The sequence below is a fragment of the Narcine bancroftii genome, chromosome 14 (assembly GCF_036971445.1).
Source record: "Narcine bancroftii isolate sNarBan1 chromosome 14, sNarBan1.hap1, whole genome shotgun sequence".
Taxonomy (NCBI): Eukaryota; Metazoa; Chordata; class Chondrichthyes; order Torpediniformes; family Narcinidae; genus Narcine; species Narcine bancroftii.
In genome coordinates this window covers 4,274,265-4,293,257 of record NC_091482.1, presented here as the reverse complement: position 1 = coordinate 4,293,257, position 18,993 = coordinate 4,274,265, and the positions used below count along the sequence as shown (strand labels likewise).

At 38.8% G+C, this 18,993-nt stretch overlaps 1 protein-coding gene across 4 annotated transcripts in view; it reads left to right on the top strand.

Annotated features, from left to right (window-relative positions):
* med13a (mediator complex subunit 13a) overlaps positions 1 to 16,773 on the top strand; it is a 177,269-nt gene extending 160,496 nt beyond the window's left edge. For all 4 annotated transcript variants that reach the window (XM_069911718.1, XM_069911717.1, XM_069911716.1 and 1 more), the window contains 9 exons: positions 815 to 1,006; positions 3,020 to 3,243; positions 5,152 to 5,294; positions 7,591 to 7,749; positions 11,595 to 11,753; positions 12,325 to 12,440; positions 14,414 to 14,575; positions 15,361 to 15,461; positions 16,019 to 16,773. In XM_069911718.1, coding sequence (XP_069767819.1) covers positions 815 to 1,006; positions 3,020 to 3,243; positions 5,152 to 5,294; positions 7,591 to 7,749; positions 11,595 to 11,753; positions 12,325 to 12,440; positions 14,414 to 14,575; positions 15,361 to 15,461; positions 16,019 to 16,151 — 1,389 coding nt within the window. In that variant the 3' untranslated portion in view covers positions 16,152 to 16,773. The remainder of the gene's footprint in view (positions 1 to 814; positions 1,007 to 3,019; positions 3,244 to 5,151; positions 5,295 to 7,590; positions 7,750 to 11,594; positions 11,754 to 12,324; positions 12,441 to 14,413; positions 14,576 to 15,360; positions 15,462 to 16,018) is intronic.
* Positions 16,774 to 18,993: the final 2,220 nt, after the last annotated feature.

The window sequence follows — 18,993 nt, the reverse complement described above, 5'->3', positions numbered from 1 at the left end:
ATTGTGGGCTATTACAAATCAAGGGACAAAAAATAAAAAGATGTATTTGAAGAAATCAGATTCTGCTGATTATCAAATGCTCAATGTTGAATGGGCCCGGTGGACTTGTATTGACTTGGCCTTTTTGGTTTTTCTCCCTTCACTCCACCTGGTGGCCACAGGCTGTTGCTTTAGCAGTTCTTGTGTAAAGAGTAGCCATTTAGACAAGAAACGAGAAGACCTGAACTGCAACCCAACAAAAGATGGATTTTCTGTGATTTGCCATTGTTCCACAGAACAGTGCAGATGTGCCTTATTTTGGAAGTGTCACCATGCTTATAATGTAGGAATTAGTTCATGTGCCTCTAACACTTCATTTCATAGATATCTTGATGAAAAGCATTGACTCTTCATGTTCTTTCACTTTTTGACCGACCCTCTGAGTTTCTCCAGCTACTCATTATTTGTCCCTCTGGTATTCACAAATGGAAATTTAAACCTTTTTTGTTTCCTTCCGTTGCCCTGATACCCATGGGGATTGGTAAATGCTGGACAAGTGAATTTTCCGGTTGCTCGATTGGCAGACTAACAGTGTGGTGCGCTGATTTTAAATGCTTTTTTACCTGTTTATTTTCTGCAATTTATTTTGCAGGTTGGTTGCATTCCGGATAACAAGGGTTTTACGGTATAATTGGAGAATTAGTGTTCTTAAATCTAGTTGTTCTGGTGAAAGAGTAGATGAGTCTATTCAGTCTAGGACAGATTAAAATTTAATAGAATCCTAGAAAACTGAGCCAAGATTCACATCCAGATTTCCATTCTTTTTTCTTCACAGATTGTTCCATGTCAGTATCTTTTACAACCTGTGAAAAATGATGATCGACACCTCTATTCTCAGCACCTTAAATCGCTGGCATTTTCTGTGTTTACCCAATGTCGGAGATCCTTACCACCTTCCACTTTTGTCAAAGCACTGACTGGCTTTGGCCCAGGACTGGCCTTAGACAGCACCTTAAAGAGTCCAGATGTAAGTAATCCATTTGACTGTTTTATTCAAAAACTTCATTTAGCATTCTACACATACTATGGTAGTCTGTTTGGCTCCCAGGCAAATGTCACTGATGTGCAACAATAACATTTTCTGTTTACTTTCTTCAGCTCTAAATTGAATTTGTTACTCTTGTAATTATTCGATTGCATCAGTCAGCAAGAGACGGATAGATTAGATTTTTCACATTGGGCTAGTTTGTCATGTACCCAATCCAATGGCATGTTCTGTGATAGAGAATTCTTCTCTATGGGTGAAAAAAAACTCCTCATCTTGATTCTAAATAGCATACACCATATCTGAGGCTGACAGCCTAGGCTCTAGACTCTCCAGCCATGGGAACATCCTTACAGTCTCTAGTCCAATCATTCTCAATCTTTTTTTTTTGGTTATGGCCCCCTTTGGGTCCTGCTCAAAGTTTATGGGTCCCTTTCTTGTGAAGCAGTTAGGTTTTGATTCTTCCATACTTGTACCAGCTACATAAAAAAATATTTGTGATGTGAGATGAAAAGAAAACAAGGCTTTTACTTAAATGTAATGTGGCTGATCTAGTCTGTCTAGTCCTGTTAGAATTATAAAGGTTTCTACAAGATCCACTCTTGCTCTTCTAAAGTCTAGTGAATTTTTAAAAATGTAATATTATAGCAATATTTGCAGAGTAATGTTACCACAAAACAATGAATTTTGTGACATGTTCATGACAATAAATTATGATTCTGATGTTGGCGTAAACTGGCCCATCATATTTGTTTTAGTTGTACTACCCGAGGAATCTGTGGCACTCCTTCCATGGCAAGAACATCTTTCCTCCAATAAGGAGATGCCCCATCTATCTTTGTTCAGATAATAATGATCTTTGTTTTTGGAATCAAAATAGATAATCTCACATTTATCGAAGTTGTTTTCTGTGCCATTGAATTGCTAATGGATCCTGACATTACATGGGTATCAAAGTTACCAAGCGCATTAGCAGTGCTCATTGTGGGTGTCATTTCCAGCTCAAGACTAAATAAGGCTAAAAAAGCAAAAAAAATTAAAGCCAATAATTTAAACTGACAGTAACTGGCTTCACTTTTAGTCCTTATGAATAGTGGAAGTTTATTTTCATAGACGAAGGAACATTGTTTCGATGCATTGAAATTCTTGCTGGGGCGACACAAACAATACTCAACAGTCAATACACAATGAGATACTCAAACAAACAATAGGTATAAATGACGACACAAGAGAAATAAAAGTATATAAAAGACTATACTCAGTTGCATTTAATACAAAAAAAAGTGATGTTCATCATGGTTAGGATAGCACAGGAAAGTTCTAGAGCCTGATAGCTGATTGGAAAAAAAATGTCCTTGAACTAAGATATTTCAGGTTTCTGTACCTTCAAACCATAGAACGATAAAGGACAGAAACAGGCCCTTAACCCCTTATAGTCTGTGCTGAACTATTATTCTACTTAGTCCCACTGGTTTGTACCCCTACCCTAGCCCCTTCTGGCTTAAGGTAGCAGTGAGAAGAGAGGATGAACATAGTTCCTTCTGGATGAAGGTAGCAGTGAGAAGAGAGGATGGCCATGAAAAAGGGAGTTCTTTATGATATTGGTCGCTTTCTTACATGACACTCCTGCTACAACGGCAATGCTGAAGAATGTTGGGTGGTTCACTGGCACTGAGGCAGTTCTGCAAATACCTAGTATCTTGGAATGGGGTCACTCTTTAGTTCAAGTATATTGAGTGACTACTATAACCATTCTATGCATATGAGGAGATAGAGATTTGGAATGTGCACCAGATAACTGAAAGCAAAGCTGTCTTCATCTTTATGACACTGTTTGGAATTGGGATGACTCCAGTGTAACACTCAAGATTTAAAAGGAGCTCTGGACCTCAGTTTTGTATTTATGGCACAATAAGAAATGAACTTAATTAGAAAGCTGTTTGTGGAGTTGAGGTATTTAAAACAACCTAATTCTAAGTCTGTTTTTCCCTACAGAGGCCGGAGTATTTACGCATTTATAGCCCACCATTTATTTTGGCTCCTGTGAAGGATAAGCAGACTGAACTGGGGGAGACATTTGGAGAAGCTAGCCAGAAGTACAATGTTCTTTTTGTTGGTTATTGCTTGTCACATGATCAGAGATGGCTGCTTGGAACATGTACAGATCTCTATGGAGAGCTGTTGGAAACCTGCGTCATTAATATAGATGTACCAAACAGGTTTGTAGACTGTTGGAAAATATCAAAATATGGACTAATACACTCTGTCTAATGGCTCAGACTGGTGTCAGCACTTTCCATTCTGTGTTCACGGAGCAAAGTGCAGAAGCATTTGAAACATTAAAAGAAATCAGGCATTAGAAATGATGAGCAAACATGAGTTAATTTAGGACAAAAATGAGGAGAAATCTCTTTAGAGAGAGTTATGAAATCTTGAAAAATGACATGTAAAATGCTGCTCAACTGTTCCTAATAATAGTTCAGAAGCTGTGTGGGCCTGAATAGCATTGGCAGCTCCTCAGCTTTAGATATCGCTGAGCACACAGCGTCACTCTTGATGGTAATGAGATTGTTGAAGGATTATTTTTCTGCAAACACCTTGTTTTTTTCCATTGAATCATAAAATCACAGAAAATAGGTGCAAGAGGAGGTCATTCGGCCCCTTGATCAACACCATCATTTAATCATGATCATGGCTGATCATGTATCAATTGAACCCTATTCCTGCCTTCTCTCCATACCTCTTGATTTTGTTATCCATAAGGCCAATTTCAACTCTTTGAACGTATCTCATGAACTGGCCTCAACCATTTTCTGTTGTAGGAAGTTCACACCTCTCTGCGGAGGTTTTTCCTCATCCCTGTCCTAAATAGTTTACCCCGTTATCCTTAGATGTTGACCCTCCACGCTTGTTCTGAATTTCCACAATATTGGGAACATTCTTGGTGCATCTGACATGTTTAGTTCTACAGAATTTTGTATGTCTTTTTGAGAACCCTCTTGCTCTTCTAAATTCCAATGAGTATGACCCCAGTCAATCCAGTCTTTCCTCATACATCAGTCCTGCTCTCGCAGGAAATGCTGTACTGTCTCAGTAACAAGCATGTCCTTCCTCAGATCATAAGACCAAAACTGAAAACAATTCTCAAATTTTGGCCTCACTGAGGGCCTCTTTTCTGTGTGATTTAAGATAGGATGGTTCCCCTGAAAGATGTTCCAACCTTCTGCTGTTACACATATGGTGCTACCTGAAGACCACTAATTTCAAGAGTGATTTTTGTGTATCTGCCCGTCTTGATTATTTCATGACTCAGTTAATAGATTGTTTCTGAGAGCTGCAGAATTCTGCTTTGGCTTTTGTTTTCATAGTCTTTTTAAAATTGGAATCTTTTTCTCTCTCTGACTCCAAAAGCTAGGAAATTTCTTGGGCTACATAAAGGCTTAATTAGTAGATACCAGTTGTCTTATGAAGATCGTATTCAAACTCCTTTTGCTTTTGGTCAAACAGCCTATTTTTTGAGTCTGATTATTAAACGTTAAGATTGTTGGATTTTGATTGACAGAGCAACCAAGTCTGATCGTGACTTCACACAAGTTGCTGCCATATTCAGCCAATGTCGGCCAATAATCCTTGGAGAACTTAACTCCTTGCAGGGAGTGGATTAGCCACTCACGGGCTTGAATTCTTGGCTGGGTTGAGCTCATTTGTTCAGTCCATAGAATATTGAAGCGTAGTACAGGCCCTTTACATAAACCAGTTTACATAAACCTACTCAACAATCTAATCCTTTCCTACCTCACATCCTGAACCCCCTTTTTCTTGCTTCCACGTGCTTGTCGAAGAGTCTTTTAAATGTTCCTTCTGTAGCAGCCTCCACCACTGCCCCTGTCAATGGATTCCAGGCACCCATTACTCCCAGTTTAAAAAAAACTTATCCCTGACATCTCCCCTAAACTTTCCTCCCCTCTGGTATTTGCTACTGTCGCCCTGGTAAAATGGTGCTGGCTACCGATCCAATCCATGCCTTGGTCCTTAATTTGATTCCAGAATAGTGGCCATTATTGTTACTTGCATTTTAAGTGTATCAGTTTTACTTAATTGAAGAGGTGATTTGTTTTATTTGACAGGGCTCGCAGGCGAAAAGGTTCGCCCAGGAGAATGGGTCTGCAAAAGCTCTGGGACTGGTGTTTGGGTATTATGCAAATGACATCACTGCCCTGGAGGGTTGTCATTGGACGTCTTGGGAGAATAGGACATGGAGAGTTGAAAGGTAAAATGAATTGGAGTTCTGTGGTTCTGCAAACAGGCACATTGTGTATTTATTGAGCAATTTTTTTATTTAACTGGCAAAAGATTCTCATTCTTGAAGTATTGGTTCCAGATGTGAACCCTGACTAATAGGGTTCATTCTCATTATACGTGCACACATGAAATAACCATATAATGTATTTTCATAAGAACATTTGCTCTCTAAGTTTGATGATATGCTGTTTTATAAGATTAACATAATCATGTGGTTTAGCTTTTTCCCCCTACCATGTAGAGACTAGGTCACAAGAAGTTCAGTTGTTTGAGAGGGAATCAAACAAATTGGAAGAAACCTACATTTTGAGTTTGGAAGTTAGAACTTGATAGTGAAGGTTGACATTTATATTCCGCAACTGTTGATCAATGTATCGAATCAATCTGTAGATTATCCATGAGTACAATTATTGGATAACTGGTAATATATTTTGATAACTTTTGGATTTGTGGGTTTTTGATACCAGTTTACTGATGCTACTTCAGTATTGATTGTATAGAATATATTTCTGGCTTTTGTTTCTTTCCCAGGCATGGATTGGTTTAATAATAGAAGTTTTGATTAATTGCCTTAAAACTTGTCCAGTATTTGAAACCTACACTCTTTTAAGAGATTTGAAATTATTGATTCAGATGAGCTACAAATTTCAGATTTATTGTCAAAGTATATACAACCCTGAGATTCTTTTTCCTACAGGTCAGGCAAAATTACCACATTGGTGGTGCAAAACAAGCAAATAAATAATTGTAAACAGATAATGAATGTAAACAAACGGCAATAAGAGAGAATTTTTAAAGGCAAAGTTATGATTTGAATGACACTTTATGATAAAGCACAGGATGTGATGTGATATGTTTTAATCACTGAAAAGATCTGAAGCTGCCAACCTTTGAAGTTCCAGCTTTTAATATTTACGAGGAATATCTTCAGTTTTGCAAAGTTGATCAATAAAATAAAAAGGCTGGAAGATCACACCCACCCACACCCACTCACCCACACCCACTCACCCACCCACACCCACTCACCCACACCCACCCACCCACCCACCCACTCACACCCACACCCACCCACCCTCCCACACCCACCCACCCACTCACACCCACACCCACCCACCCACACCCACCCACCCACTCACACCCACACCCACTCACACCCACACCCACCCACACCCATCCACCCACACACCCACACCCACCCACCCACTTACACCCACACTCACCCATCCACACACCCACACCCACCCACCCCCACACACACACACACTTGTCCTCATTAAATTTCCTTAATTCATGCAAAATCAAAGATTTTAAAAAGTTGCATTTAAATGTCAAAATGTCAATGCATCTGAAATAAAACAAAAATCTTTGAAAATTCTCAACAGGTCAGACAGTGTCTGGAGGGACAGAATTCATATTTTTGATTGATGACCTTTTTGTCAGGAAATTTCATCAACCTGTTTCTTTCTCCACAGATGTTACGTGACCCTTGAACACTTCTTGCATTTTCTCTTTATTTTAGTTTTTCAGCATGTCCAGTATTTTGTTCTTGAATAAATGGCAGTGAATTCATTCTCATTTTTACTGTTTTTTATAAATTAACAGTCTAGCAAGGGAAATTTAATGGGGAACAAGAACATTTTTGCTGTGTACAAACAGACTGGATCCTGAATTTGCTTAACATGTTCTCAAGTTAGTTTAGGCTGTATTGATATCCCCTAAAATATTGTGGTTTAGTGGAGACTTCAGTGCATTAAATACAGGTTAATATCTACAATTTTATGACAGCTATAATTAGGTTGAGTGTATTCACTGCTTTGTGTCTGAAGTTAGTGGTTTCAAGCTACATTTCCAACTTAGTTTTGAAGCAGTATGGTACCAAATGGATTTTAAAGAGAGCAATGTTAATGCCAGTGTTGTGGCCTTTAGCTCACTTTTTTGAAAGGGATTGTCTGATTGTTGTCCCATTGTTGCTGAACTTTCCTACAATACAACAATTACTTTACTTCAAAAAAGCCTCATTAGCTATGGCAATGAAATGACTTTGAAAGACATACAGAGTTGAATGTTTGTTTCTACTTTTGCATGCAGTGGTGTCATGCAAGCCTAAAACATTGCCAGTATCCTCAATAGCAACTTCTAGACAATGATGCAGGACTTGCAAAATGATGGGAGAGCATGAGCAGAAATATTCTTTTGATCTCCAGTTCATGTTTGTGTTTCCAAGTTCCCTCTCACCAATTGATGCTGATCTTAATCTCCTGCAGACTGGAGTTGTTTGCTTGGCCGTCGCACATTGCAGTCCCTCAGCCGGCACCTGAAGGACACGTGTCGGATGTGTGGTATTTCTGCAGCTGATTCTCCAAGCATCCTCAGTGCTTGCTTGGTTGCAATGGAACCGCAAGGATCCTTTGTGATAATGCCTGGTAAGAATTTTTCTGGAGAATACATTATAAATTTAGAGTGAATGATTTGTTTGCAACTGTGAGAGATAGTATGTGAATGCATGCTGATGTAATTTTACACAGGCATCATTTGATTTACCCGCTGAAGTATCAAAATGGAACCTTTCCTCTCATTTCAGTTCTCTTTGATGTTTTGACTTCATAATTTGCATGTGTACTTTTGCCTGACTGGGCAATAGGTTTTGGCGCTGTCACTTCAGAGAGTAGAGGTGGTTCCTGGCATACATCCGAGTTCTATTCTGATTGTTTGGATCTCGAAATGGACATGTCGTACGTTTGTTACTCCGGGTCTGCGCTCACCTCTCCCACCTTGAACACCGGCTCCGCCACAGTCTTGGAGTCCCGAAAATGGAACACATTCGGCGGCAATGGTGTTGCAGCACCCTCCTGGCTTGTGACCACCACCCTATCGGTCGGTCCATCATAATAACAGTCCTTGGATCCCCGGGACCTGACGTGCAATTTTTATATTTACACCTTTTTTCTTTATTTTAAAAAATTTATACAGTATTTTTATTTTCGGTCGTATATATGGACGGTGGTAAGATGCATAGTTTGTAAGTTGGGGACCACCTATACAAGAATAGAGCAAAGTTTGTTGATGGCAAAACCTGACAATATTCAGTAAAATTCCTGTTATCTGGAATTCATGCAACAGGGAACCTCAAACATCCGTCAAAAAAAAGGTGGAAGTTTAAATAGGTAAAAAATAACGAAGTTTAATTTGGCGCATCTTGATTATCAAGAGGGAAAAGTTATCTGAGTGTGTGTGGCAGATAGAGTTCAAGTGGAATCAGGCAGTCTTGAACTTTTGAAAGCTGTTGGAAAGATAGTATGCAATTGGTGTGAAGACAATTAAGGAAATTCCTTATCACAGTCATTCTCAATGGCTTCATCAAAAACTTCCATTGTTTGGTGTGAAGTGGGAAGTTGGTGAAGTTGTTTCGTTGCATTGCAACACTCAAAGTGAAGCAGTCTGTGCCTTCATGCTAACGTTTCAGGTACAATTATGAAGCGACAAGTATTTGTCATGGCACCCCAGTGCTGGCCAACTCCATCCATTGAGGGCTTTACCACCTGCCCTTAATCTTCAGTGGAATTACTAAATTGAATCTCATCCTGTGTATCACTATTGCCCAGAAACTCAGTTCATCCATACCTTGTGGTGAATGACTCCCATCCTCAATACCAAGGCTTTCAGACTTCTGCAAACCATTGGTCAGGAATATAATGAAGTACTTTTTACTTGCCTGGAAGAAAGCAGCACTAACAAGGCCCTTCACTATTGGTGCTGCAGTTAGCCAAGTTTTTTCTCAAGCATTACAGTCTCTGCTTCAGAAAGGCAAGAGCAGGCATTGTTCGCAAGTACAGTGACAAGTGACATCCTCTGACTGGGAATGCTGTTTCATTGTTGTTGGGTCTAAATTTAAATTTCTAAATTTTATTTACAGAATGATAGAAACTGATTCTAGTCATTTAAACCCATGCTACCCACTTACACCCAAATTAACCTGCAACCCCGTACATTTTAAACTGGGGGAGGAAACTGGAGCACCCGGAGGAAAGACGCAGACACAGGGAGAACATACAAACTCCTTACAGACATCTTGAAGATAGGAATTGGGACAGATGTTTGAGGATTGCAAGGTTAACTTGGGGTTGTATGACTAACCATGATCTCTTCCAAACATCTTGCACAGACACAAATACCTTTGTGTGTTGTAAATCTCTAATTGAATCTAGTACCAAGACTCCCACCAATAATGTTAATATCTAGAACATGCTACTGGAGGAGGTGGTGAAATTGGTACAATTTGAGTCAATTGACAGACACTTAAATGGGAAAGGAACAGGATACTGTCCTTGTGTGAACAAATGGCTCATGTAAATGAGCAAAAGGGTTGGCATGGACTTGGTGGGCCAAGGAACCTGCTTCTTACTGTACAACTGACTGTAATTGATCAGATGCTTTATTAGACCAATTAGACTGATCACGTAAGTGGGCCTAAGGGAGGGTATTACAGAGTAATGCTGAGGCAAGGTGACTCCACCGTCAGCTGTTGATTTGGTATTTTTTCCCTTCACCACTGAAATTGGTACAGCAGGTACTCTACATTCTACAGGAAGTACTGATCCTTTTTTCAGTTCTCTGAATTCAATTGCAGAGAAGCGGAAGATGAGTTAAATCAAGATGAGTCATTACCAACATTTTCCCCCACAGTTGATAAAGCAGTCCGTCACTACTTAATGCTGCGAAAATGGGTGATAATTGTGTGTCCCGATAAAGTCAGATACTATTTCAGATCAGATATTATTTATTGTCATGTAGTAAAACAGAAGTGTAATATTGCATGAATTGCCTTTCGTCTGCCATAGCATTTGCCTGGTGCCCCTTTCAATCAGAGAAAGAGAAGGAAAAGAGAGCCCCCTCAGAGTCACTGAGTGTCTATGAATTTACCTCCAGCGCTCCCCTCAGTTGCACAAGACTCCGGTTCTGTTCAAACTGTCAGCAACCTGAGCCCAGATATAAACCTCTGACACGATGAGGAAGCCTTCAGTGCCTAAAGCCCTTTTAGGAGCCTTTCTTGCCCTCTCAAACCCTGGGAGTTGTTAGTACCTCACAAAGATTTTTTTCAGTCATTGTCAGAGAGTTGAGTGACGACAAAGGATCTGTGTCACCAGGGCAAATGTTAGAATTGAAATACAAGGAAGTGGGTGATCATGGGCATGCTAAGGACTAGGAGGCTTCATTACATCCACCGTTTAGTAGGTTATTCCCCTCGTTACTGGAAAACTATGTTAAGTGGTCATCCAACACAGACTACTCGTTCTTGTAACCACTACCTTGAGTTATCCACAACAGTGGGAATTTCAGTTGGAAAGGTTGTCATTAAAGAAGTCCATACTCTCCAAATTGGGTGACTGCTGGAAAATGGCAATTTTCAGCTCTTTTGATTTAAAAAAAAAAATCAGATCTATCTGCTTGAAGGGTAACCTAACTGTATCCACTGCAATACTTTTGGATATTTTCATCTTAATAAAATTTGAGAATATGAAATAACAGTGATTGCACAGAATCCATATGGTTGGGTGAAAATCTTGGTGATTTGTTAGCAATTGCATCTCCATCTGATCACTTGGATCAATTATAACGTGATACTGAAGCCACTGTATCCCGAAGGTCCCTGCAACTACACCCCATATTAATGGGTGAGAAAATGAAAGAGCATAAATTATAGTATAAATAGATATTTTTTTGAGTAACTGGATAACTAATTGTGCTTTATATACTAGTTATAGAAACATCTTGATATTGTTTCTCAAATTAAATTTTGAATTGCAATGACTATTAATGGAAGTAACCTTGGATTATCTGGGAAACAGGAGTGACTTGAGTGACGACTTGTTTTTGATGGTGAGACACAAATGTTGGCCAGGATGCTAAGAATTTCCTACGCTTTCAAATAGCGCCCAATTTCAAATAGAACCATAGAGTTATTTATGGTACATTGAGATGTGTGCATAATTTGCTGTTTGCTAAGTATTTCTGCCCGATAAATGAAAACCAGGAGTTCAAGTCTTTGTGCAATGAATATGTTGCAGATCTCTGCAAGTTATCAGAAATGTTCAGCTTTTTAAATTTATAGTTAGAGGTCTTTTGTGAATGATAAGAATCGGTTTAGTTCATCAACCTTATCATGAATCCATTAAGATTAATGTAACCTTATGGTGAATTTTTGAAAACGTAACCATAAACCAACCTCTTCAAACATTGGTTTAAGACTAAATGCTTTCTGTTGCTGCAGACTCTGTGTCAGTGGGATCGGTGTTTGGTCGTGGCACATCTCTCAACATGCAGACATCGCAACTGAGCACACCACAGGATACTTCATGTACCCACATTTTGGTGTTCCCAACCTCGGCAATGGTGCAGGTGCAGACTGGGAACTACGAAATAAATGTTGGTTAGTGTTGCCTGCTTTTGCTTCCCAGTGCATTAGTTTTCCATAATTTAGGTTGATGATTTCATTGGTTTTACAGTAGTCAGGAGTAAGGCATGAAAGTTTTGGTTTTGTCTGTTTATTACCTTTTCATTGGATGGTAGCTTGGTTATGGATTTTGAAAATGGGTTTGGGCAGCTTTTTAAAATTTATAATAAATGACTGCTGTTTCATTGACCTAATTAGCAGGCTGAGAAAAACCAGGAAATCCCTGTATCCGAACATGATCCTTGTTAACTAATCTTGGGGAACGGTAGGAATGCTATCCAAGGTATAGTGTTGGAGATTGAAGATTCTTGGGAGACAGTCTGATAAGTTTGAACGTTTTACTTCACTATGTCCTGTTGATCAATCAATCCAAAGCTTGTTTGTGGGATCTGGGTTTTTTCCTGCTTTTGAGCTATATTTTTTTTGGACTGAGTGGAAAGGAGCAAAGTCCCATCAAGTTCCTGGCAACTCAAAATGGGTTAAAATCTGATCAGGTTGTTCTTGAAAATTATATTTCACTGTTCTCATGATTCATTTGAATTTGCAGAGGAATTTGGGATCTTTGAATTACTGGATCCAGATGATGATTTAATAATAAACTTGCCAGCATCTCCACCCACACCACCAGGCTCTCATTATCCACACGGCGGTGACACGAGCAAGGTAAAACTTGTTGTACCTACATCAGTAGCCATTTTTAAAAAAATGCAACAATATTCCTGTAAATCACCTCCCAAGCGACAGAAGTGATGGTTTATCCATCAGGATTCATCAATAATAAGTGACAATTTAAAGGTTCCACTCGATAGGAGCATTTTCAATTTCTGACTACTTTTAATGGAAGAGTAAATCTGCAGCCTCAACACTAATTTGACCTTGTGCCCCTGTCATGGATGAGTTTTCCTAATCATAATGTAGGACAATAAATACATCTCCAGATTTTCTCTGAAATTTCCTTGTAAAGGTCTCAAAGTTCTTGTCTGTTCCTCACTGCTCTCAGTTTATGCTTGTTTTCTAAGTAACTATGATGTGCCTTGACATTTATTGTAACACCAGAGAAATGTATCAGGTGCCAAACTGTGGCAGGATTAAATTGCCCTGGGCAAAATTGGTAATAAATGAAAATCTCTGAGCTGATATGTTAACAATGTGGTGTTGGAAATCCGCCAAGAATTGAACTTTTTCCACAAGAACTTTGCAGTAAAATCCAAAAATTCAGATGCCAGAAAACTGAATCACTTGGGAATCCAGACTCCTCTTTTTTAAAAAAAAAATGTAGGCATGCAGCACTGTAACAGGCCCTTTGAGTCCATGTCGTCCAATTTTAGACCCCAGTATGCTTTTGAAGGGTGGGAGGAAACCCATGGAGACTTGGGGAGAACATACAAACTCCTTACAGACAGCATGGGATTCTAACCCAGGTCAGGTCCCGATTGTTGGCGCTGTAAAGGCATCGCGCTAACCGCTATGCCAGCCTTGCCTGAAATACGGACCACCTGAGAATCCAGACTTCTCCAAAAAGGCTTGGCTTTTGTGCGCATTGCGTAAATGCCACAGCTGTACTGCCTGAGAATCCTGAAAATCTGGACCAAACCAATCCACGAGCAGTCCAGATTTTCGGACTTTTAAAATCTGTGGCTTTTATGCCACGAGTGACATTTCACAGTGAGTTGTTTACTGTATTTCCTTCAAAACATAACTGCACACCAAGCTCCTTTTGCAGTAGTTATCTATAAAATATTTGCTCTCATTCCTTTTAAATTTTTTTAACAAAAGATGGTGGTTTTCCTTTCTTAATTGTTTTCAAAATTAGTAAAATTAATTAGTTTCTCATTTTTGACCCCATTGTTTACCTTTTTGTATTAATAGTGGACTGTTTTTGTTAAAACCTCTGAAGGGAGGGGATTGATAATGAGTATAATGTTTTTTTAATTTCTTTTCAGAGTTACGTAGATGTCGATACCATTTTTATTACTGTATAAGATTTGTTAATATTTTATTGCCATGTACCTATGTAACATTTATTTGACAAAACTATTAAACATCTTGAAAAAGAAAGAACAAAAAATGAAGATTTAGGCAGAAACTTTCCCTAAGGAAGCATCGAGTTTGTACCTAAATTGCAGAAACAAAGTGGGTTGGTTGTTAGTTACCCTCATTTGTCTACTAGCTTCTTGAAAATCTTCCTCCTCCACCTTTGGTGCTCCTTGGCTGTAGTGTGCACTGCCGACAGGACATACTTGGAGCAACTTCTTGAGACTTCAGTAGCAGCTCAGAAAACCATGGCCTCTTACGTTGAAGAGCAACAATGGTCTTCATGATTCCTCTTCATCATGTTTCATATCATGGATGTTGTTCTATTCATTGCCATGCAGTTAGAACCCTCTCAAACTAAGCATGATCCATGGAGCTGTACCACCTAGTCCAAACCACTCTCTTGAGGGCAACTAAGATATGAGAAAGGGGCATTTGGTCTTTTCAAGGGATCCCTAGAAAACATTGGGCACTCCAGCTTTCTCTCTACCGAAGTATTAATCCAGGTGATGTTAAAAAATATAGAACTTTGAAACTTTTATCAGTTAACCACAGTCAACATGCTAGAATTATAACTAACTCTTTGCTTTTTTCTGTTTCAGGGACAGTGCACAGACCGCCAGGAGTCTCATGATGAGGTAACCATTTTGCAGCAGCCCCTGGCACTAGGATATTTTGTCTCAACAGCGAAGGCTGGGCCACTTCCTGATTGGTTTTGGTCAGCCTGCCCTCAAGCACAGAACCAATGTCCGCTTTTTCTCAAGGTAAGTCCAGTCACTATTTATCGTTTGGAAATTATTCTTGATTTCCGAGTAGGAAATTGGTATTGCCCCTTTTGTAAGTGTGCAATCATTTTTGTTGTGCAGAAACAAATTTTGCAGATTTTGAATCTGCTTAACCATCAAGCAGGATATTTTAGTGGTTGATATTAAATTACCAGGCTTGAGTTCACTAAGGAAAGCTTGCTTCTCATAACAAGTTAACACACTAAGCTAATATTGCTTTTAATTTTTTCTTACACACTTTAATATTTACTGTTCAAAAAATGTTGGAATAAAACCTGATAAAGTGTTTTAGCTCTGGTGTTGGACGATTGCACAGGTGGTGTTCCAGTTGCTGTAGTTTGTCTTTCCTAACATGTCTTCCAGTTTTTGGAGAGGGTGTCTGATTTTTACTGTTTGTGTTCTGTTGCCTGCAGTCAGCAAAGGAGAAACCATAGCTCCTTCCTTGCCTAGTGACAAACTTAAATTGGACGTACAGCGGGGTAACAGGCCCTTCTGGCCCATGATCCCGTGTCACCAATCAACCTACAACCGACCTGTGCCGATTTACAAAAAATAAATTTTAATTGAATTTGAGTGAAGCAATGAGTGAGAGGAGAACATGTTGGAATCTAGTACCTGTCAGCAAACATAGCTATAACTTTGCAAGGGGGTTGTCATCTGCTCATAACTGCTACCATCTATTGGGACGTTCAGTCCTACAGTATTATGTTGAGCTGCACCTTCTGCGTGTCTTCTAATCACTGGTTTTATTTTCTGGTTTGCAGGCCTCCTTGCACCTCCATGTGCCTTCAGTGCATTCGGATGAATTGCTCCACAGTAAGCACTCCCACCCACTCGATTCAAACCAAACCTCTGATGTGCTCAGGTAAGGGACCCTGCATTATTCTGAAGGCCAATTTTGCAAAATTGACATTCTTTCTGATCAATTTCTCCAACCAGATTTAAAATAAAAAGTAAAATAAACTTAGTTGAGAGAAAAAAATTGAATTGCAATGTCATACAAATAACCTTTAATGTGACAATAACTATTTTGGAGTCGCACAAAGTCAGCAGATTTCCAGTGAAATATTAATCAAAGATTCCACTTGTCATTTGAATAAAAGCATCAACTTTCACTCCAAGTTCCCATAACTGTTCTGAATATATCCAGCATCCCACAGAAATCGGCCAGTCACATTTCTGATTTGCTGAACAACTAATGTGCTTCTCTGTCCTGAATTCTACTAGTAATTAAGCGAAACATTCATGTATTTTGGGCTTGAGTTCAGTGCAACTTTTAATGTTATTTCTCTAGCAGCCTCATTAAAATTAATGTTAGCAGGCCTGTGAAGAGCCGGCATGTTGTCTACCTTGTAGATTGCAGTTCTTTTAGTTTTTGTTTGGAAATGATGTTACAAACTGTAAAATTCTTTCAAACGACAGGTTTGTTCTCGAACAGTACAACGCTCTTTCGTGGCTGACCTGTGACCCTGCCACTCAGGATCGCCGCTCCTGCCTCCCTGTTCATTTTGTGGTGCTGACACAGCTGTACAACTTCATCACAAGCATGTTGTAGGCCAGGTACAGGAGCTGCGAGGCCAGGGATTCAGGATCAACTCTCAAAAAAGGGGTGTGGTTGGCGAGGATCATTGAGAGCAGGATTCTGTGGGACGGTTCTCATGTGAAAACATGGAGGGATTCATAAAAGTGGGTCTGAAGAACACCAGGGTGTCTGTCTCCCCCACCTCCCTCCCCCCCCTTCATTGCTTGGTGGGTTTTAAAGCCACAGGCAGTTATCCAAAAATGCCTGCATCTTAATTTATTGTAAGTTTTTAAATGTTGTATAAATTGTCTTATATTTTGTATTTTTTTTAATTTTTCAAGAAGGTTTATATTACCTTCAGGCTTTAAGGCATTTGTTGTACTAAAATATCTATAATCGTCTTAAGAATTTGCGGTAGGTTGCTATAAAGTCAGGAGCAAGAGCAGCAAATATCTATTGGCTCAATGTACATTTTAGTAGGGGCAGGAGTTAGTGTTGACCACACCTTGTGTGTGGTGAAAACGCAGCAAAGCTGTGGATGCAGAGTACTTGTACAGTAAATAAAGTATGTTCACTGTGTTTATAACTAAAAAATGGACATCTTAAGCATTTCCTATCATGCATTTTGAAGCCAGGGATAAAAAGGGGCGGTGTATCGGAGGGGGTGGGGGGTGGGGGAGGAGGGAGGGAGTGTCTTGACAGGTAACAGGACTGAGAAATGCTTTAGCCAGATCAGTCCCTGTGACCTGCCTATTTGTACATATAATAAAAAAGCAGTAACTTTAATTTGTTACTACTGTATAAAAAAGAAAAATTGTGCAGAATGGTAACTAAATTTTGTAGCAACATAATTTTTTTCCAAAATTGAATCAATGCAAAGCAGGTGTGTTGGTCTGTTGTAGTGTTAAGGTTTCTAGGCCCCAGACTTTTATCATTGTCTGAACTTTATGATGGCTTCAGAGAATGGACTACTTGACTGATCCAGGTACAGTCTGAAAATTACACCAATGTTTTCTTGTTTGGTCCTCCATTAATTGTGATTCAGAGTTGATCACATCTGATACTGTAACACAGACTCCATCGTTTCATGGTTTACTTCTGTATGAAGTATATCCTTTTTCAATTATTACTTCATTACTGCAGTCATTTTAAGATTTGGAATACTGAACGTTATTGGGACATCTAGAACCTTTATAAGGCTTCAGCATTCAATTGTGGGTAACAAGTTAAAATACATTGCTTCTCAGGTGACAAAAATTTGAAAAATAGGGAGAGAAGCTATTAGATGAGATTTACCTCATATGCCCTTGCATCTCTTCAATTCCCCTTATTGAGAGATTTCTGACAGAAATTTTACTTTCATTGAAATGTAAATTTTTTCGATATTCATCTCTGGTCAAATTGCTATGTAGACACAGTGCCTTTTTTCTAAACAAGTCAATTCCATTTTGATACATTCACTAAGGTAAAACTTGAATTTCAATAAAAAAAGATCTAAAGGGTCAAATATAATTAATAGTATAACTAGTTTGAAGTTAAATTTTCTTTGAGGAAGTGAAATTCAAAGCTACCTTCAATTGTTTCTTGCCTGAAATATAATTTGGGGGAAGAAACTCATGACATTTTATCTCTGTTGATCTCGTGTAGTGTCGAACCGATTGATGAGACCAGTTTTAGGTTATGTCAGAAGGAATGTGGAGGATAACTGAACTATGCTATGCAAATATAATTTGGACCCTATTTTAGAAAAATAAAAGTTTAAAAAATATTTAAAAATGTCTATGGATGCATAAAACTGGTAAATGTACAGATTCTAATGAGACATTCGCACCAGTGGTGATACAGGTAGTGTTTCCATTTTGGAAAGCGACTATAATTACAGCCAAATTAAATAAATCTTTTATTGGACGATTCACTGGAAGTATGTGCAGATGTAGGTTTTTGAACAGGTGGCCATAGTACAATGAGGTTATTGTATAGATTGTGACAGCTAGAGATGCATTTGTCTTGGCAGCAGTGAGACATCAGTTTTGAATTGACAAATTTTATATTCTGAAAGGAATATGCCATTGAAGTGAGAGTCTTCTGCAGGAATATGTAAATCAAGGAAGTGCTAAAATTTTGGTTAAATTTTAGTGATTTTTTTTCCCCCCCCAAGTTTAATTTTGCCCAGGGTAGTTGGTGGCAAAAACCCCACATCCATTTTGTGAAATTTGATTAAATCTATTCCTTTTAAGGCTGGTTTTTGGAGAATAACCATTTGCTTATGTAAAGAAGTTTGATACATCAGTTAACTCCAAGAATAGCACTTTAATCCATGGGCAAACCATGCACGCCAGAAGTTTTGGAAGATGCCTGAGACAGTACCTTTTACACCAACCCCCCCCCCCCCTCCCCCCTTTATCTTTTATAAAGTATGCTCGGGTGGTCTTTTGTTTGTCATTAGAAAATATAATTACTACATCATCATAATTGCTAAGTCTCGATGAAAAATGTTCATGGTAAAGAGAAAAGATGGTTGATCAATTTTTTTTGTTATCAAAAAGCATTATTAGCTTTTAATGCTCTTGCAACTTAAAGTAGCTGAGGCCTTCAAGAAATTGAGGCAGGGGTTTAACAAGAATGTATTTGTAATATCATACAATGATCTTGTCCCAAGATACATTTTGATTGTAACTAAAAGTTGCTACAATATAAATTAAAACTCCTTAATTTTTCAAGATTGAGTCACCAACCTTAAGATTTCTAACTCTTTGCTTTTGCTTCTTGTCACCGAATGAGGCCTTATGAGACTAAAACTTTAGCAGACTATAAAATGTGTTGCTGAATCCATTGGCTGATTTGTAATAGTTTGGTGGAGCTGTGGATAATGTTC